General features: G+C 47.1%; 1 protein-coding gene across 1 annotated transcript in view; it reads left to right on the top strand.

The window, feature by feature from the left end:
* LOC118947015 (transmembrane protein 192-like) overlaps window positions 1-18,535 on the top strand; it is a 42,420-nt gene extending 23,885 nt beyond the window's left edge. The window contains exons 5-6 of the mRNA XM_036972028.1: window positions 15,016-15,109; window positions 18,178-18,535. Of these exons, the coding sequence (XP_036827923.1) occupies window positions 15,016-15,109; window positions 18,178-18,292 (209 nt within the window). The 3' untranslated portion in view covers window positions 18,293-18,535. The remainder of the gene's footprint in view (window positions 1-15,015; window positions 15,110-18,177) is intronic.
* The last annotated feature ends 2,277 nt before the right edge of the window (window positions 18,536-20,812 follow it).

Raw genomic sequence — 20,812 nt, forward strand, 5'->3', positions numbered from 1 at the left:
GCTGTTGGCTCTTGGTGGTTGTAGCCCGTCCTTCTCCTTCAGAATATAAAGTAGCAGCCTAGCTGTTGGCTCTTGGTGGTTGTAGCCCGTCCTTCTCCTTCAGAATATAAAGTAGCAGCCTAGCTGTTGGCTCTTGGTGGTTGTAGCCCGTCCTTCTCCTTCAGAATATAAAGTAGCAGCCTAGCTGTTGGCTCTTGGTGGTTGTAGCCCGTCCTTCTCCTTCAGAATATAAAGTAGCAGCCTAGCTGTTGGCTCTTGGTGGTTGTAGCCCGTCCTTCTCCTTCAGAATATAAAGTAGCAGCCTAGCTGTTGGCTCTTGGTGGTTGTAGCCCGTCCTTCTCCTTCAGAATATAAAGTAGCAGCCTAGCTGTTGGCTCTTGGTGGTTGTAGCCCGTCCTTCTCCTTCAGAATATAAAGTAGCAGCCTAGCTGTTGGCTCTTGGTGGTTGTAGCCCGTCCTTCTCCTTCAGAATATAAAGTAGCAGCCTAGCTGTTGGCTCTTGGTGGTTGTAGCCCGTCCTTCTCCTTCAGAATATAAAGTAGCAGCCTAGCTGTTGGCTCTTGGTGGTTGTAGCCCGTCCTTCTCCTTCAGAATATAAAGTAGCAGCCTAGCTGTTGGCTCTTGGTGGTTGTAGCCCGTCCTTCTCCTTTTAATTTAGAATATAAAGTAGCAGCCTAGCTGTTGGCTCTTGGTGGTTGTAGCGCGTCCTTCTCCTTCAGAATATAAAGTAGCAGCCTAGCTGTTGGCTCTTGGTGGTTGTAGCCCGTCCTTCTCCTTCTCCTTCAGAATATCAAGTAGCAGCCTAGCTGTTGGCTCTTGGTGGTTGTAGCCCGTCCTTCTCCTTCTCCTTCAGAATATAAAGTAGCAGCCTAGCTGTTGGCTCTTGGTGGTTGTAGCCCGTCCTTCTCCTTCTCCTTCAGAATATAAAGTAGCAGCCTAGCTGTTGGCTCTTGGTGGTTGTAGCCCGTCCTTCTCCTTCTCCTTCAGAATATAAAGTAGGAGCCTAGCTGTTGGCTCTTAGTGGTTTTAGCCCATCCTTCTCCTTCTCCTTCAGAATATAAAGTAGCAGCCTAGCTGTTGGCTCTTGGTGGTTGTCGCTCGTCCTTCTCCTTCAGAATATAAAGTAGCAGCCTAGCCGTTGGCTCTTGGTGGTTGTCGCTCGTCCTTCTCCTTCTCCTTCAGAATATAAAGTAGAAGCCTAGCTGTTGGCTCTTGGTGGTTGTAGCCCGTCCTACTCCTTCTCCTTCAGAATATAAAGTAGAAGCCTAGCTGTTGGCTCTTAGTGGTTTTAGCCCATCCTTCTCCTTCAGAATATAAAGTAGCAGCCTAGCTGTTGGCTCTTGGTGGTTGTAGCCCGTCCTTCTCCTTCAGAATATAAAGTAGCAGCCTAGCTGTTGGCTCTTGGTGGTTGTAGCCCGTCCTTCTCCTTCAGAATATAAAGTAGCAGCCTAGCTGTTGGCTCTTGGTGGTTGTAGCCCGTCCTTCTCCTTTTAATTTAGAATATAAAGTAGCAGCCTAGCCGTTGGCTCTTGGTGGTTGTCGCTCGTCCTTCTCCTTCAGAATATAAAGTAGCAGCCTAGCTGTTGGCTCTTGGTGGTTGTAGCCCGTCCTTCTCCTTTTAATTCAGAATATAAAGTAGCAGCCTAGCTGTTGGCTCTTGGTGGTTGTAGCCCGTCCTTCTCCTTTTAATTTAGAATATAAAGTAGCAGCCTAGCTGTTGGCTCTTGGTGGTTGTAGCGCGTCCTTCTCCTTCAGAATATAAAGTAGCAGCCTAGCTGTTGGCTCTTGGTGGTTGTAGCCCGTCCTTCTCCTTTTAATTCAGAATATCAAGTAGCAGCCTAGCTGTTGGCTCTTAGTGGTTGTAGCCCGTCCTTCTCCTTCTCCTTCAGAATATAAAGTAGCAGCCTAGCTGTTGGCTCTTGGTGGTTGTAGCCCGTCCTTCTCCTTCTCCTTCAGAATATAACGTAGCAGCCTAGCCGTTGGCTCTTGGTGGTTGTAGCCCGTCCTTCTCCTTCTCCTTCAGAATATAAAGTAGCAGCCTAGCTGTTGGCTCTTGGTGGTTGTAGCCTGTCCTTCTCCTTCAGAATATAAAGTAGCAGCCTAGCTGTTGGCTCTTGGTGGTTGTAGCCCGTCCTTCTCCTTCAGAATATAAAGTAGCAGCCTAGCTGTTGGCTCTTGGTGGTTGTAGCCCGTCCTTCTCCTTCAGAATATAAAGTAGCAGCCTAGCTGTTGGCTCTTGGTGGTTGTCGCTCGTCCTTCTCCTTCTCCTTCAGAATATAAAGTAGCAGCCTAGCTGTTGGCTCTTGGTGGTTGTAGCCCGTCCTTCTCCTTCTCCTTCAGAATATAAAGTAGGAGCCTAGCTGTTGGCTCTTAGTGGTTTTAGCCCATCCTTCTCCTTCTCCTTCAGAATATAAAGTAGCAGCCTAGCTGTTGGCTCTTGGTGGTTGTAGCCCATCCTTCTCCTTCTCCTTCAGAATATAAAGTAGCAGCCTAGCTGTTGGCTCTTGGTGGTTGTAGCCCGTCCTTCTCCTTCTCCTTCAGAATATAAAGTAGCAGCCTAGCTGTTGGCTCTTGGTGGTTGTAGCCCGTCCTTCTCCTTCTCCTTCAGAATATAAAGTAGGAGCCTAGCTGTTGGCTCTTAGTGGTTTTAGCCCATCCTTCTCCTTCTCCTTCAGAATATAAAGTAGCAGCCTAGCTGTTGGCTCTTGGTGGTTGTCGCTCGTCCTTCTCCTTCAGAATATAAAGTAGGAGCCTAGCTGTTGGCTCTTAGCTGTTTTAGCCCATCCTTCTCCTTCAGAATATAAAGTAGCAGCCTAGCCGTTGGCTCTTGGTGGTTGTCGCTCGTCCTTCTCCTTCTCCTTCAGAATATAAAGTAGAAGCCTAGCTGTTGGCTCTTGGTGGTTGTAGCCCGTCCTTCTCCTTCTCCTTCTGAATATAAAGTAGAAGCCTAGCTGTTGGCTCTTAGTGGTTTTAGCCCATCCTTCTCCTTCTCCTTCAGAATATAAAGTAGCAGCCTAGCTGTTGGCTCTTGGTGGTTGTAGCCCGTCCTTCTCCTTTTAATTTAGAATATAAAGTAGCAGCCTAGCCGTTGGCTCTTGGTGGTTGTCGCTCGTCCTTCTCCTTCAGAATATAAAGTAGCAGCCTAGCTGTTGGCTCTTGGTGGTTGTAGCCCGTCCTTCTCCTTTTAATTCAGAATATAAAGTAGCAGCCTAGCTGTTGGCTCTTGGTGGTTGTAGCCCGTCCTTCTCCTTTTAATTTAGAATATAAAGTAGCAGCCTAGCTGTTGGCTCTTGGTGGTTGTAGCGTGTCCTTTTCCTTCTCCTTCAGAATATAAAGTAGCAGCCTAGCTGTTGGCTCTTGGTGGTTGTAGCCCGTCCTTCTCCTTTTAATTCAGAATATCAAGTAGCAGCCTAGCTGTTGGCTCTTAGTGGTTGTAGCCCGTCCTTCTCCTTCAGAATATAAAGTAGCAGCCTAGCTGTTGGCTCTTGGTGGTTGTAGCCCGTCCTTCTCCTTCTCCTTCAGAATATAACGTAGCAGCCTAGCCGTTGGCTCTTGGTGGTTGTAGCCCGTCCTTCTCCTTCTCCTTCAGAATATAAAGTAGCAGCCTAGCTGTTGGCTCTTGGTGGTTGTAGCCCGTCCTTCTCCTTCTCCTTCAGAATATAACGTAGCAGCCTAGCCGTTGGCTCTTGGTGGTTGTAGCCCGTCCTTCTCCTTCTCCTTCAGAATATAAAGTAGCAGCCTAGCTGTTGGCTCTTGGTGGTTGTAGCCCGTCCTTCTCCTTCAGAATATAAAGTAGCAGCCTAGCTGTTGGCTCTTGGTGGTTGTAGCCCGTCCTTCTCCTTCAGAATATAAAGTAGCAGCCTAGCTGTTGGCTCTTGGTGGTTGTAGCCCGTCCTTCTCCTTCAGAATATAAAGTAGCAGCCTAGCTGTTGGCTCTTGGTGGTTGTAGCCCGTCCTTCTCCTTCAGAATATAAAGTAGCAGCCTAGCTGTTGGCTCTTGGTGGTTGTAGCCCGTCCTTCTCCTTCAGAATATAAAGTAGCAGCCTAGCTGTTGGCTCTTGGTGGTTGTAGCCCGTCCTTCTCCTTCAGAATATAAAGTAGCAGCCTAGCTGTTGGCTCTTGGTGGTTGTAGCGCGTCCTTCTCCTTCAGAATATAAAGTAGCAGCCTAGCTGTTGGCTCTTGGTGGTTGTAGCCCGTCCTTCTCCTTCTCCTTCAGAATATAAAGTAGCAGCCTAGCTGTTGGCTCTTGGTGGTTGTAGCCCGTCCTTCTCCTTCAGAATATAAATTAGCAGCCTAGCTGTTGGCTCTTGGTGGTTGTAGCCCGTCCTTCTCCTTCAGAATATAAAGTAGCAGCCTAGCCGTTGGCTCTTGGTGGTTGTAGCCCGTCCTTCTCCTTCAGAATATAAAGTAGCAGCCTAGCTGTTGGCTCTTGGTGGTTGTAGCCCGTCCTTCTCCTTCAGAATATAAAGTAGCAGCCTAGCTGTTGGCTCTTGGTGGTTGTAGCCCGTCCTTCTCCTTCAGAATATAAAGTAGCAGCCTAGCTGTTGGCTCTTGGTGGTTGTAGCGCGTCCTTCTCCTTCTCCTTCAGAATATAAAGTAGCAGCCTAGCTGTTGGCTCTTGGTGGTTGTAGCCCGTCCTTCTCCTTTTAATTCAGAATATCAAGTAGCAGCCTAGCTGTTGGCTCTTGGTGGTTGTAGCCCGTCCTTCTCCTTCTCCTTCAGAATATAAAGTAGCAGCCTAGCTGTTGGCTCTTGGTGGTTGTAGCCCGTCCTTCTCCTTCTCCTTCAGAATATAAAGTAGCAGCCTAGCTGTTGGCTCTTGGTGGTTGTAGCCCGTCCTTCTCCTTCAGAATATAAAGTAGCAGCCTAGCTGTTGGCTCTTGGTGGTTGTAGCCCGTCCTTCTCCTTCAGAATATAAAGTAGCAGCCTAGCTGTTGGCTCTTGGTGGTTGTAGCCCGTCCTTCTCCTTCAGAATATAAAGTAGCAGCCTAGCTGTTGGCTCTTGGTGGTTGTAGCCCGTCCTTCTCCTTCAGAATATAAAGTAGCAGCCTAGCTGTTGGCTCTTGGTGGTTGTAGCCCGTCCTTCTCCTTCTCCTTCAGAATATAAAGTAGGAGCCTAGCTGTTGGCTCTTAGTGGTTTTAGCCCATCCTTCTCCTTCTCCTTCAGAATATAAAGTAGCAGCCTAGCTGTTGGCTCTTGGTGGTTGTCGCTCGTCCTTCTCCTTCAGAATATAAAGTAGGAGCCTAGCTGTTGGCTCTTAGCTGTTTTAGCCCATCCTTCTCCTTCAGAATATAAAGTAGCAGCCTAGCCGTTGGCTCTTGGTGGTTGTCGCTCGTCCTTCTCCTTCTCCTTCAGAATATAAAGTAGAAGCCTAGCTGTTGGCTCTTGGTGGTTGTAGCCCGTCCTTCTCCTTCTCCTTCTGAATATAAAGTAGAAGCCTAGCTGTTGGCTCTTAGTGGTTTTAGCCCATCCTTCTCCTTCTCCTTCAGAATATAAAGTAGCAGCCTAGCTGTTGGCTCTTGGTGGTTGTAGCCCGTCCTTCTCCTTTTAATTTAGAATATAAAGTAGCAGCCTAGCCGTTGGCTCTTGGTGGTTGTCGCTCGTCCTTCTCCTTCAGAATATAAAGTAGCAGCCTAGCTGTTGGCTCTTGGTGGTTGTAGCCCGTCCTTCTCCTTTTAATTCAGAATATAAAGTAGCAGCCTAGCTGTTGGCTCTTGGTGGTTGTAGCCCGTCCTTCTCCTTTTAATTTAGAATATAAAGTAGCAGCCTAGCTGTTGGCTCTTGGTGGTTGTAGCGTGTCCTTTTCCTTCTCCTTCAGAATATAAAGTAGCAGCCTAGCTGTTGGCTCTTGGTGGTTGTAGCCCGTCCTTCTCCTTTTAATTCAGAATATCAAGTAGCAGCCTAGCTGTTGGCTCTTAGTGGTTGTAGCCCGTCCTTCTCCTTCAGAATATAAAGTAGCAGCCTAGCTGTTGGCTCTTGGTGGTTGTAGCCCGTCCTTCTCCTTCTCCTTCAGAATATAACGTAGCAGCCTAGCCGTTGGCTCTTGGTGGTTGTAGCCCGTCCTTCTCCTTCTCCTTCAGAATATAAAGTAGCAGCCTAGCTGTTGGCTCTTGGTGGTTGTAGCCCGTCCTTCTCCTTCTCCTTCAGAATATAACGTAGCAGCCTAGCCGTTGGCTCTTGGTGGTTGTAGCCCGTCCTTCTCCTTCTCCTTCAGAATATAAAGTAGCAGCCTAGCTGTTGGCTCTTGGTGGTTGTAGCCCGTCCTTCTCCTTCAGAATATAAAGTAGCAGCCTAGCTGTTGGCTCTTGGTGGTTGTAGCCCGTCCTTCTCCTTCAGAATATAAAGTAGCAGCCTAGCTGTTGGCTCTTGGTGGTTGTAGCCCGTCCTTCTCCTTCAGAATATAAAGTAGCAGCCTAGCTGTTGGCTCTTGGTGGTTGTAGCCCGTCCTTCTCCTTCAGAATATAAAGTAGCAGCCTAGCTGTTGGCTCTTGGTGGTTGTAGCCCGTCCTTCTCCTTCAGAATATAAAGTAGCAGCCTAGCTGTTGGCTCTTGGTGGTTGTAGCCCGTCCTTCTCCTTCAGAATATAAAGTAGCAGCCTAGCTGTTGGCTCTTGGTGGTTGTAGACCATCCTTCTCCTTCAGAATATAAAGTAGCAGCCTAGCTGTTGGCTCTTGGTGGTTGTAGCCCGTCCTTCTCCTTCTCCTTCAGAATATAAAGTAGCAGCCTAGCTGTTGGCTCTTGGTGGTTGTAGCCCGTCCTTCTCCTTCAGAATATAAATTAGCAGCCTAGCTGTTGGCTCTTGGTGGTTGTAGCCCGTCCTTCTCCTTCAGAATATAAAGTAGCAGCCTAGCCGTTGGCTCTTGGTGGTTGTAGCCCGTCCTTCTCCTTCAGAATATAAAGTAGCAGCCTAGCTGTTGGCTCTTGGTGGTTGTAGCCCGTCCTTCTCCTTCAGAATATAAAGTAGCAGCCTAGCTGTTGGCTCTTGGTGGTTGTAGCCCGTCCTTCTCCTTCAGAATATAAAGTAGCAGCCTAGCTGTTGGCTCTTGGTGGTTGTAGCGCGTCCTTCTCCTTCTCCTTCAGAATATAAAGTAGCAGCCTAGCTGTTGGCTCTTGGTGGTTGTAGCCCGTCCTTCTCCTTTTAATTCAGAATATCAAGTAGCAGCCTAGCTGTTGGCTCTTGGTGGTTGTAGCCCGTCCTTCTCCTTCTCCTTCAGAATATAAAGTAGCAGCCTAGCTGTTGGCTCTTGGTGGTTGTAGCCCGTCCTTCTCCTTCTCCTTCAGAATATAAAGTAGCAGCCTAGCTGTTGGCTCTTGGTGGTTGTAGCCCGTCCTTCTCCTTCAGAATATAAAGTAGCAGCCTAGCTGTTGGCTCTTGGTGGTTGTAGCCCGTCCTTCTCCTTCAGAATATAAAGTAGCAGCCTAGCTGTTGGCTCTTGGTGGTTGTAGCCCGTCCTTCTCCTTCAGAATATAAAGTAGCAGCCTAGCTGTTGGCTCTTGGTGGTTGTAGCCCGTCCTTCTCCTTCAGAATATAAAGTAGCAGCCTAGCTGTTGGCTCTTGGTGGTTGTAGCCCGTCCTTCTCCTTCAGAATATAAAGTAGCAGCCTAGCTGTTGGCTCTTGGTGGTTGTAGCCCGTCCTTCTCCTTCAGAATATAAAGTAGCAGCCTAGCTGTTGGCTCTTGGTGGTTGTAGCCCGTCCTTCTCCTTCAGAATATAAAGTAGCAGCCTAGCTGTTGGCTCTTGGTGGTTGTAGCCCGTCCTTCTCCTTCAGAATATAAAGTAGCAGCCTAGCTGTTGGCTCTTGGTGGTTGTAGCCCGTCCTTCTCCTTCAGAATATAAAGTAGCAGCCTAGCTGTTGGCTCTTGGTGGTTGTAGCCCGTCCTTCTCCTTCTCCTTCAGAATATAAAGTAGCAGCCTAGCTGTTGGCTCTTGGTGGTTGTAGCCCGTCCTTCTCCTTCTCCTTCAGAATATAAAGTAGGAGCCTAGCTGTTGGCTCTTAGTGGTTTTAGCCCATCCTTCTCCTTCTCCTTCAGAATATAAAGTAGCAGCCTAGCTGTTGGCTCTTGGTGGTTGTCGCTCGTCCTTCTCCTTCAGAATATAAAGTAGGAGCCTAGCTGTTGGCTCTTAGCTGTTTTAGCCCGTCCTTCTCCTTCAGAATATAAAGTAGCAGCCTAGCTGTTGGCTCTTGGTGGTTGTAGCCCGTCCTTCTCCTTCAGAATATAAAGTAGCAGCCTAGCTGTTGGCTCTTGGTGGTTGTAGCCCGTCCTTCTCCTTCTCCTTCAGAATATAAAGTAGCAGCCTAGCTGTTGGCTCTTGGTGGTTGTAGCCCGTCCTTCTCCTTCTCCTTCAGAATATAAAGTAGGAGCCTAGCTGTTGGCTCTTAGTGGTTTTAGCCCATCCTTCTCCTTCTCCTTCAGAATATAAAGTAGCAGCCTAGCTGTTGGCTCTTGGTGGTTGTAGCCCGTCCTTCTCCTTCAGAATATAAAGTAGCAGCCTAGCTGTTGGCTCTTGGTGGTTGTAGCGCGTCCTTCTCCTTCTCCTTCAGAATATAAAGTAGCAGCCTAGCTGTTGGCTCTTGGTGGTTGTAGCCCGTCCTTCTCCTTTTAATTCAGAATATCAAGTAGCAGCCTAGCTGTTGGCTCTTGGTGGTTGTAGCCCGTCCTTCTCCTTCTCCTTCAGAATATAAAGTAGCAGCCTAGCTGTTGGCTCTTGGTGGTTGTAGCCCGTCCTTCTCCTTCTCCTTCAGAATATAAAGTAGCAGCCTAGCTGTTGGCTCTTGGTGGTTGTAGCCCGTCCTTCTCCTTCAGAATATAAAGTAGCAGCCTAGCTGTTGGCTCTTGGTGGTTGTAGCCCGTCCTTCTCCTTCAGAATATAAAGTAGCAGCCTAGCTGTTGGCTCTTGGTGGTTGTAGCCCGTCCTTCTCCTTCAGAATATAAAGTAGCAGCCTAGCTGTTGGCTCTTGGTGGTTGTAGCCCGTCCTTCTCCTTCAGAATATAAAGTAGCAGCCTAGCTGTTGGCTCTTGGTGGTTGTAGCCCGTCCTTCTCCTTCAGAATATAAAGTAGCAGCCTAGCTGTTGGCTCTTGGTGGTTGTAGCCCGTCCTTCTCCTTCAGAATATAAAGTAGCAGCCTAGCTGTTGGCTCTTGGTGGTTGTAGCCCGTCCTTCTCCTTCAGAATATAAAGTAGCAGCCTAGCTGTTGGCTCTTGGTGGTTGTAGCCCGTCCTTCTCCTTCAGAATATAAAGTAGCAGCCTAGCTGTTGGCTCTTGGTGGTTGTAGCCCGTCCTTCTCCTTCAGAATATAAAGTAGCAGCCTAGCTGTTGGCTCTTGGTGGTTGTAGCCCGTCCTTCTCCTTCTCCTTCAGAATATAAAGTAGCAGCCTAGCTGTTGGCTCTTGGTGGTTGTAGCCCGTCCTTCTCCTTCTCCTTCAGAATATAAAGTAGGAGCCTAGCTGTTGGCTCTTAGTGGTTTTAGCCCATCCTTCTCCTTCTCCTTCAGAATATAAAGTAGCAGCCTAGCTGTTGGCTCTTGGTGGTTGTCGCTCGTCCTTCTCCTTCAGAATATAAAGTAGGAGCCTAGCTGTTGGCTCTTAGCTGTTTTAGCCCATCCTTCTCCTTCAGAATATAAAGTAGCAGCCTAGCCGTTGGCTCTTGGTGGTTGTCGCTCGTCCTTCTCCTTCTCCTTCAGAATATAAAGTAGAAGCCTAGCTGTTGGCTCTTGGTGGTTGTAGCCCGTCCTTCTCCTTCTCCTTCAGAATATAAAGTAGAAGCCTAGCTGTTGGCTCTTAGTGGTTTTAGCCCATCCTTCTCCTTCTCCTTCAGAATATAAAGTAGCAGCCTAGCTGTTGGCTCTTGGTGGTTGTAGCCCGTCCTTCTCCTTTTAATTTAGAATATAAAGTAGCAGCCTAGCCGTTGGCTCTTGGTGGTTGTCGCTCGTCCTTCTCCTTCAGAATATAAAGTAGCAGCCTAGCTGTTGGCTCTTGGTGGTTGTAGCCCGTCCTTCTCCTTTTAATTCAGAATATAAAGTAGCAGCCTAGCTGTTGGCTCTTGGTGGTTGTAGCCCGTCCTTCTCCTTTTAATTTAGAATATAAAGTAGCAGCCTAGCTGTTGGCTCTTGGTGGTTGTAGCGTGTCCTTTTCCTTCTCCTTCAGAATATAAAGTAGCAGCCTAGCTGTTGGCTCTTGGTGGTTGTAGCCCGTCCTTCTCCTTTTAATTCAGAATATCAAGTAGCAGCCTAGCTGTTGGCTCTTAGTGGTTGTAGCCCGTCCTTCTCCTTCAGAATATAAAGTAGCAGCCTAGCTGTTGGCTCTTGGTGGTTGTAGCCCGTCCTTCTCCTTCTCCTTCAGAATATAACGTAGCAGCCTAGCCGTTGGCTCTTGGTGGTTGTAGCCCGTCCTTCTCCTTCAGAATATAAAGTAGCAGCCTAGCTGTTGGCTCTTGGTGGTTGTAGCCCGTCCTTCTCCTTCTCCTTCAGAATATAACGTAGCAGCCTAGCCGTTGGCTCTTGGTGGTTGTAGCCCGTCCTTCTCCTTCTCCTTCAGAATATAAAGTAGCAGCCTAGCTGTTGGCTCTTGGTGGTTGTAGCCCGTCCTTCTCCTTCAGAATATAAAGTAGCAGCCTAGCTGTTGGCTCTTGGTGGTTGTAGCCCGTCCTTCTCCTTCAGAATATAAAGTAGCAGCCTAGCTGTTGGCTCTTGGTGGTTGTAGCCCGTCCTTCTCCTTCAGAATATAAAGTAGCAGCCTAGCTGTTGGCTCTTGGTGGTTGTAGCCCGTCCTTCTCCTTCAGAATATAAAGTAGCAGCCTAGCTGTTGGCTCTTGGTGGTTGTAGCCCGTCCTTCTCCTTCAGAATATAAAGTAGCAGCCTAGCTGTTGGCTCTTGGTGGTTGTAGCCCGTCCTTCTCCTTCAGAATATAAAGTAGCAGCCTAGCTGTTGGCTCTTGGTGGTTGTAGACCATCCTTCTCCTTCAGAATATAAAGTAGCAGCCTAGCTGTTGGCTCTTGGTGGTTGTAGCCCGTCCTTCTCCTTCTCCTTCAGAATATAAAGTAGCAGCCTAGCTGTTGGCTCTTGGTGGTTGTAGCCCGTCCTTCTCCTTCAGAATATAAATTAGCAGCCTAGCTGTTGGCTCTTGGTGGTTGTAGCCCGTCCTTCTCCTTCAGAATATAAAGTAGCAGCCTAGCCGTTGGCTCTTGGTGGTTGTAGCCCGTCCTTCTCCTTCAGAATATAAAGTAGCAGCCTAGCTGTTGGCTCTTGGTGGTTGTAGCCCGTCCTTCTCCTTCAGAATATAAAGTAGCAGCCTAGCTGTTGGCTCTTGGTGGTTGTAGCCCGTCCTTCTCCTTCAGAATATAAAGTAGCAGCCTAGCTGTTGGCTCTTGGTGGTTGTAGCGCGTCCTTCTCCTTCTCCTTCAGAATATAAAGTAGCAGCCTAGCTGTTGGCTCTTGGTGGTTGTAGCCCGTCCTTCTCCTTTTAATTCAGAATATCAAGTAGCAGCCTAGCTGTTGGCTCTTGGTGGTTGTAGCCCGTCCTTCTCCTTCTCCTTCAGAATATAAAGTAGCAGCCTAGCTGTTGGCTCTTGGTGGTTGTAGCCCGTCCTTCTCCTTCTCCTTCAGAATATAAAGTAGCAGCCTAGCTGTTGGCTCTTGGTGGTTGTAGCCCGTCCTTCTCCTTCAGAATATAAAGTAGCAGCCTAGCTGTTGGCTCTTGGTGGTTGTAGCCCGTCCTTCTCCTTCAGAATATAAAGTAGCAGCCTAGCTGTTGGCTCTTGGTGGTTGTAGCCCGTCCTTCTCCTTCAGAATATAAAGTAGCAGCCTAGCTGTTGGCTCTTGGTGGTTGTAGCCCGTCCTTCTCCTTCAGAATATAAAGTAGCAGCCTAGCTGTTGGCTCTTGGTGGTTGTAGCCCGTCCTTCTCCTTCAGAATATAAAGTAGCAGCCTAGCTGTTGGCTCTTGGTGGTTGTAGCCCGTCCTTCTCCTTCAGAATATAAAGTAGCAGCCTAGCTGTTGGCTCTTGGTGGTTGTAGCCCGTCCTTCTCCTTCAGAATATAAAGTAGCAGCCTAGCTGTTGGCTCTTGGTGGTTGTAGCCCGTCCTTCTCCTTCAGAATATAAAGTAGCAGCCTAGCTGTTGGCTCTTGGTGGTTGTAGCCCGTCCTTCTCCTTCAGAATATAAAGTAGCAGCCTAGCTGTTGGCTCTTGGTGGTTGTAGCCCGTCCTTCTCCTTCAGAATATAAAGTAGCAGCCTAGCTGTTGGCTCTTGGTGGTTGTAGCCCGTCCTTCTCCTTCAGAATATAAAGTAGCAGCCTAGCTGTTGGCTCTTGGTGGTTGTAGCCCGTCCTTCTCCTTCAGAATATAAAGTAGCAGCCTAGCTGTTGGCTCTTGGTGGTTGTAGCCCGTCCTTCTCCTTCAGAATATAAAGTAGCAGCCTAGCTGTTGGCTCTTGGTGGTTGTAGCCCGTCCTTCTCCTTCAGAATATAAAGTAGCAGCCTAGCTGTTGGCTCTTGGTGGTTGTAGCCCGTCCTTCTCCTTTTAATTTAGAATATAAAGTAGCAGCCTAGCTGTTGGCTCTTGGTGGTTGTAGCGCGTCCTTCTCCTTCAGAATATAAAGTAGCAGCCTAGCTGTTGGCTCTTGGTGGTTGTAGCCCGTCCTTCTCCTTTTAATTCAGAATATCAAGTAGCAGCCTAGCTGTTGGCTCTTGGTGGTTGTAGCCCGTCCTTCTCCTTCTCCTTCAGAATATAAAGTAGCAGCCTAGCTGTTGGCTCTTGGTGGTTGTAGCCCGTCCTTCTCCTTCTCCTTCAGAATATAAAGTAGCAGCCTAGCTGTTGGCTCTTGGTGGTTGTAGCCCGTCCTTCTCCTTCAGAATATAAAGTAGCAGCCTAGCTGTTGGCTCTTGGTGGTTGTAGCCCGTCCTTCTCCTTCAGAATATAAAGTAGCAGCCTAGCTGTTGGCTCTTGGTGGTTGTAGCCCGTCCTTCTCCTTCAGAATATAAAGTAGCAGCCTAGCTGTTGGCTCTTGGTGGTTGTAGCCCGTCCTTCTCCTTCAGAATATAAAGTAGCAGCCTAGCTGTTGGCTCTTGGTGGTTGTAGCCCGTCCTTCTCCTTCAGAATATAAAGTAGCAGCCTAGCTGTTGGCTCTTGGTGGTTGTAGCCCGTCCTTCTCCTTCAGAATATAAAGTAGCAGCCTAGCTGTTGGCTCTTGGTGGTTGTAGCCCGTCCTTCTCCTTCAGAATATAAAGTAGCAGCCTAGCCGTTGGCTCTTGGTGGTTGTAGACCATCCTTCTCCTTCAGAATATAAAGTAGCAGCCTAGCTGTTGGCTCTTGGTGGTTGTAGCCCGTCCTTCTCCTTCTCCTTCAGAATATAAAGTAGCAGCCTAGCTGTTGGCTCTTGGTGGTTGTAGCCCGTCCTTCTCCTTCAGAATATAAAGTAGCAGCCTAGCTGTTGGCTCTTGGTGGTTGTAGCCCGTCCTTCTCCTTCAGAATATAAAGTAGCAGCCTAGCTGTTGGCTCTTGGTGGTTGTAGCCCGTCCTTCTCCTTCAGAATATAAAGTAGCAGCCTAGCTGTTGGCTCTTGGTGGTTGTAGCCCGTCCTTCTCCTTCAGAATATAAAGTAGCAGCCTAGCTGTTGGCTCTTGGTGGTTGTAGCCCGTCCTTCTCCTTCAGAATATAAAGTAGCAGCCTAGCTGTTGGCTCTTGGTGGTTGTAGCCCGTCCTTCTCCTTCAGAATATAAAGTAGCAGCCTAGCTGTTGGCTCTTGGTGGTTGTAGCCCGTCCTTCTCCTTCAGAATATAAAGTAGCAGTCTAGCCGTTGGCTCTTGGTGGTTGTAGCCCGTCCTTCTCCTTCAGAATATAAAGTAGCAGCCTAGCTGTTGGCTCTTGGTGGTTGTAGCCCGTCCTTCTCCTTCAGAATATAAAGTAGCAGCCTAGCTGTTGGCTCTTGGTGATTGTAGCCCGTCCTTTTCTTTTTAAATCTATCATTTTAATTCCATCCTCCATTGATTAGATATCTCCTAACTTTTACCACACGGAGGCTCTATGAGCCTATTGCCACTTTGATGACTTCTGATTGGCCAACAACAAGCTCTGGTGAAAAGCAGCAGCGGAAATGATCTGATGTCTTTCTTTGTCTCTACTGCAGCAGTTGGTTGAAATTACACCCAATCAGATCAGACCCAGGACATTATTTACACTTCTGGATCCGGGCCCCAGATGGGGTCTGTGGTTTTGGGGTGCAGGTGGATCGGTGAAGACCATTACCCAGCACACCGCGCTGAACGAACAGCAGAGGAACGGCAGACAGACGGTGTGTGTCGTCTCTTAGAGGGAGGTGTGGAATGTGTCACATCTCTACTGTCCAACTACTGCACTCAACCCCTTCATCTCATCTCTCTCTCTCTCTAATCTCTCTCTCTTCCCCTCATCTCTCTCTCTCTATCCCTCTCCCTCTATCCCTCGCTCTCTCTCTCGCTCTCTCTCTATCCCTCTCTCTCTATCTCTCTCTCGCTCTCTCTCTCTCTCCCTATCCCTCTCCCTCTCTTTCTCTATCCCTCTCTCTCTATATATATATTTACCCTAAACACACACACAGAACCAACCTTGAGAAATACTTCACATTCCAGAGAGAGAGACGTGCACACCGTTACAACACTGTAAAAAGCCTTAATATCACATCTGAAATGTCTCTATTCCTTTGGAACTTTTGTGAGTGTAATGTTTACTGTGTCACTTCTGTTTATTATCTATTTCACTTGCTTTGGCAAAGTAAACATATGTTTCCCATTCCAATAAAGCCCCTTGAAATTAATTTGAGTGGGAGACAGACTGAGGGGGACTGTGACTGAGGGGGACTGTGACTGAGGGGGACTGTGACTGAGGGGGACTGTGACTGAGGGGGACTGTGACTGAGGGGGACTGTGACTGAGGGGGAGACTGAAGGATTTCGGGAAAGCGAGGGAGAGAGTAGAGAAAGACTGATTGGTAACAAGATAATTGTGTGTGTGTGTGTATGTTCGTTCGCTTTCTCTCTCCAGTCAGGGTGGTGAGATTCAACAGAGACCGAGCTGGTCCAGATATCAGTCAGGAGGAACCATCGAACTCCTACAACACTACTGAGACTGGCTTCAGGTATATATACACACCTAACCCTGGACTGGCTTCAGGTATATATACACACCTAACCCTGGACTGACTTCAGGTATATATACACACCTAACCCTGGACTGACTTCAGGTATATATACACACCTAACCCTGGACTGGCTTCAGGTATATATACACACCTAACCCTGGACTGACTTCAGGTATATATACACACCTAACCCTGGACTGGCTTCAGGTATATATACACACCTAACCCTGGACTGGCTTCAGGTATATATACACACCTAACCCTGGATTGACTTCAGGTATATATACACACCTAATCCTGGACTGGCTTCAGGTATATATACACACCTAACCCTGGACTGACTTCAGGTATATATACACACCTAACCCTGGACTGGCTTCAGGTATATATACACACCTAACCCTGGACTGGCTTCAGGTATATATACACACCTAACCCTGGACTGACTTCAGGTATATATACACACCTAACCCTGGACTGACTTCAGGTATATATACACACCTAACCCTGGACTGACTTCAGGTATATATACACACCTAACCCTGGACTGGCTTCAGGTATATATACACACCTAACCCTGGACTGACTTCAGGTATATATACACACCTAACCCTGGACTGACTTCAGGTATATATACACACCTAACCCTGGACTGACTTCAGGTATATATACACACCTAACCCTGGACTGGCTTCAGGTATATATACACACCTAACCCTGGACTGGCTTCAGGTATATATACACACCTAACCCTGGACTGACTTCAGGTATATATACACACCTAACCCTGGACTGACTTCAGGTATATATACATATATACACACCTAACCCTGGACTGACTTCAGGTATATATACATATACACACACCTAACCCTGGACTGACTTCAGGTATATACACACACCTAACCCTGGACTGACTTCAGGTATATATACATATACACACACCTAACCCTGGACTGGCTTCAGGTATATATACACACCTAACCCTGGACTGGCTTCAGGTATATATACACACCTAACCCTGGACTGACTTCAGGTATATACACACACCTAACCCTGGACTGGCTTCAGGTATATACACACACCTAACCCTGGACTGACTTCAGGTATATACACACACCTAACCCTGGACTGACTTCAGGTATATATACACACCTAACCCTGGACTGACTTCAGGTATATATACACACCTAACCCTGGACTGACTTCAGGTATATATACACACCTAACCCTGGACTGACTTCAGGTATATATATACATATACACACACCTAACCCTGGACTGACTTCAGGTATATACACACACCTAACCCTGGACTGACTTCAGGTATATATACACACCTAACCCTGGACTGGCTTCAGGTATATACACACACCTAACCCTGGACTGACTTCAGGTATATATACACACCTAACCCTGGACTGACTTCAGGTATATATACACACCTAACCCTGGACTGACTTCAGGTATATATACATATACACACACCTAACCCTGGACTGACTTCAGGTATATATACATATACACACACCGAACCCTGGACTGACTTCAGGTATATATACACACCTAACCCTGGACTGGCTTCAGGTATATATACACACCTAACCCTGGACTGACTTCAGGTATATATACACACCTAACCCTGGACTGACTTCAGGTATATATACACACCTAACCCTGGACTGACTTCAGGTATATATATATATCTGAAGTCAGTCCAGGGTTAGGTGTGTATATATACCTGAAGTCAGTCCAGGGTTAGGTGTGTATATATACCTGAAGTCAGTCCAGGGTTAGGTGTGTGTATATACCTGAAGCCAGTCCAGGGTTAGGTGTGTATATATACCTGAAGTCAGTCCAGGGTTAGGTGTGTGTATATGTATATATACCTGAAGTCAGTCCAGGGTTAGGTGTGTATATATACCTGAAGCCAGTCCAGGGTTAGGTGTGTATATATATATATATATATATATATATATATATATATATATATATATATATATATATATATATATATATATATATATATATATATATATATATATATATACACACCTAACCCTGGACTGGCTTCAGGTATATATACACACCTAACCCTGGACTGACTTCAGGTATATATACATATACACACACCTAACCCTGGACTGACTTCAGGTATATATACACACCTAACCCTGGACTGGCTTCAGGTATATACACACACCTAACCCTGGACTGACTTCAGGTATATATACACACCTAACCCTGGACTGACTTCAGGTATATATACACACCTAACCCTGGACTGACTTCAGGTATATATATATATATATATATATATATATATATATATATATATATATATATATATATACACACCTAACCCTGGACTGGCTTCAGGTATATATACACACCTAACCCTGGACTGGCTTCAGGTATATATACACACCTAACCCTGGACTGACTTCAGGTATATATACACACCTAACCCTGGACTGGCTTCAGGTATATATACACACCTAACCCTGGACTGACTTCAGGTATATATACACACCTAACCCTGGACTGGCTTCAGGTATATATACACACCTAACCCTGGACTGACTTCAGGTATATACACACACCTAACCCTGGACTGACTTCAGGTATATATACACACCTAACCCTGGACTGACTTCAGGTATATATACACACCTAACCCTGGACTGACTTCAGGTATATATACACACCTAACCCTGGACTGACTTCAGGTATATATACACACCTAACCCTGGACTGACTTCAGGTATATATATATATATACACACACCTAACCCTGGACTTGCTTCAGGTATGTATGTATGTATGTATGTATATATATACACACCTAACCCTGGACTGGCTTCAGGTATGTATGTATGTATGTATATATATATATACACACCTAACCCTGGACTGGCTTCACCTAATGTTGCATTTTTATTGTTCTACTGTTGTTCTGACCTTGTTTTAAAGTTCTGACCTTGTTCTACTGTTGTTCTGACCTTGTTTTAAAGTTCTGACCTTGTTCTAACGTCGAATGACCTCGTTGTCCTGTTCCTCTCCAGGGAGGGCTCCAGTCTGGAGGAGGTAGTGGAGAAACAAGCTGATCTCATCGACTACCTGAAGCAACACAACACCTTACTGAGCAAGAGACTGCTCAACATGACTGTACAGCACTGACCACAATACAACCACAACACCACCATAAGAGACAGAGAGAGGAGGATGGAAGAAGAGAAGAGTGTCACAGATTAGAGGCCTCGTTTTATTTCTCTGTGACCACCCCAAGTGACCTCTGGGTAGTGTGTGTGCGTAGAGATTGTGTGTCTGTGTAGAGATTGTGCGTGAAAAGGGTAGTCATTAGAGATATGTGATAAAGAGGGAGAAGAAGGGAGGAGAGGGGAGGGAGGGAGGGAGGGAGGGAGGGAGGGAGGGAGGGAGGGAGGGAGGGAGGGAGAACCATGTTATCAGGGCCGTGTGTGTTTTCTCCCTGCAGTGTGTTTTTATATAAACTCAGCAGAAAATGAAACGTTCTCTCACTGTCAACTGCATTTATTTTCAGCAAACTTAACGTGTAAATATTTGTATGAACATAAGATTCATCAACTGAGACATAAACTGAACAAGTTCCGCAGACATGTGACTAACAGAAATTGAATAATGTGTCCCTGAACAAAGGGGGGGTCAATATTAAAAGTAACAGTCAGTATCTGGTGTGGCCACCAGCTGCATTAAGTACTGCAGTGTATCTCCTCATTGACCGCACCAGATTTGCCAGTTCTTGCTGTGAGATGTTACCCTGCTCTTCCACCAAGGCACCTGCAAGTTCCCGGACATTTCTGGGAGGAATGGCCCTAGCCCTCACCCTCCGATCCAACAGGTCCCAGACGTGCTCAATGGGATTGAGATCCGGGCTCTTCGCTGGCCATGGTGTGTGTCTTGCAGGAAATCACGCACAGAACGAGCAGTATGGCTGGTGGCATTGTCATGCTGGAGGGTCATGTCAGGATGAGCCTGCAGGAAGGGTACCACATGAGGGAGGAGGATGTCTTCCCTGTTACGCACAGCGTCATTGAGGGCAATCTCAACAACAAGCTCAGTCCGATGATGCTGTGACATATCGCCCCAGACCATGACGGACCCTCCACCTCCAAATCGATCCCGCTCCAGACTACAGGCCTCGGCGTAACGCTCATTCCTTTGACGATATATGTGAATCCGACCATCACCCCTGATGAGACCAACCGAGACTCGTCAGTGAAGAGACCTTTTTGCCAGTCCTGTCTGGTCCAGCGACGTTGTTGCCTGTGATGTCTGGTGAGGACCTGCCTTACAACAGGCCTACAAGCCCTCAGTCCAGCCTCTCTCAGCCTATTGTGGACAGTCTGAGTACTGATGGAGGAATTGTGCGTTCCTGGTGTAACTCGGGCAGTTGTTGTTGCCATCCTGTACCTGTCCCGCAGGTGTGATGTTCGGATGTACCGATCCTGTGCAGGTGTTGTTACACGTGGTCTGCCACTGCGAGGACGATCAGCTGTCCGTCCTGTCTCCCTGTAGCGCTGTCTTAGGCCTCTCACAGTACGGACATTGCAATTTATTGCCCTGGCCACATCTGCAGTCCTCATGCCTCCTTGCAGCATGCCTAAGGCACATTTAAAAAGATGAGCAGGGACACTGGGCATCTTTCTTTTGGTGTTTTTCAGAGTCAGTAGACGGTTCTCTTTAGTGTCCTAAGTTTTCACAACTGTGACCTTAATTGCCTACCGTCTGTAAGCTTAACGACCGTTCCACAGGTGCATGTTCATTAATTGTTTATGGTTCATTGAACAAGCATGGGAAACATTGTTTAAACCCTTTACAATGAAGATCTGTGAAGTTATTTCGATTTTTTACAAATTATCTTTGAAAGACCGGATCCTGAAAAAGGGACGAGTTTAGTCCTCGTGACTTAATGTGTAAATGAGGTTAATAAATGGAAGTGTAAACGAAAACAGCTGTGTTGTCTTCTGTAGTTACCTAGACAACATGATATCTCTAACTGTACCATGTTGTAACACCCACTGAGACTCCTACCATTCCTAATGGGATGGACTGAGACTCCTACCATTCCTAATGGGATGGACTGAGACTCCTACCATTCCTAATGGGATGGACTGAGACTCCTGCCATTCCTAATGGGATGGACTGAGACTCCTGCCATTCCTAATGGGATGGACTGAGACTCCTGCCATTCCTAATGGGATGGACTGAGACTCCTGCCATTCCTAATGGGATGGACTGAGACTCCTACCATTCCTAATGGGATGGACTGAGACTCCTGCCATTCCTAATGGGATGGACTGAGACTCCTGCCATTCCTAATGGGATGGACTGAGACTCCTACCATTCCTAATGGGCTGGACGGAGACTCCGACCATTCCTAATGGGCTGGACTGAGAATTCTACCATTCTTAATGGGCTGGACTGAGACTCCTACCATTCCTAATGGGCTGGACTGAGAATTCTACCATTCCTAATGGGATGGACTGAGACTCCTACCATTCCTAATGGGCTGGACTGAGAGGGTCAAGCATTACACCAGACTGAAAAGAGTATAAACAGATTGTTTTATTATTAACAGGTCATTAACTGGAACATACTGTACATTTGAAGTGCATTTCTCCCATAAAAACACTTATTCTGTATATTGTATAAGTCTGA

Source organism: Oncorhynchus mykiss, unplaced genomic scaffold, assembly GCF_013265735.2.
Source record: "Oncorhynchus mykiss isolate Arlee unplaced genomic scaffold, USDA_OmykA_1.1 un_scaffold_87, whole genome shotgun sequence".
NCBI classification, from domain to species: domain Eukaryota; kingdom Metazoa; phylum Chordata; class Actinopteri; order Salmoniformes; family Salmonidae; genus Oncorhynchus; species Oncorhynchus mykiss.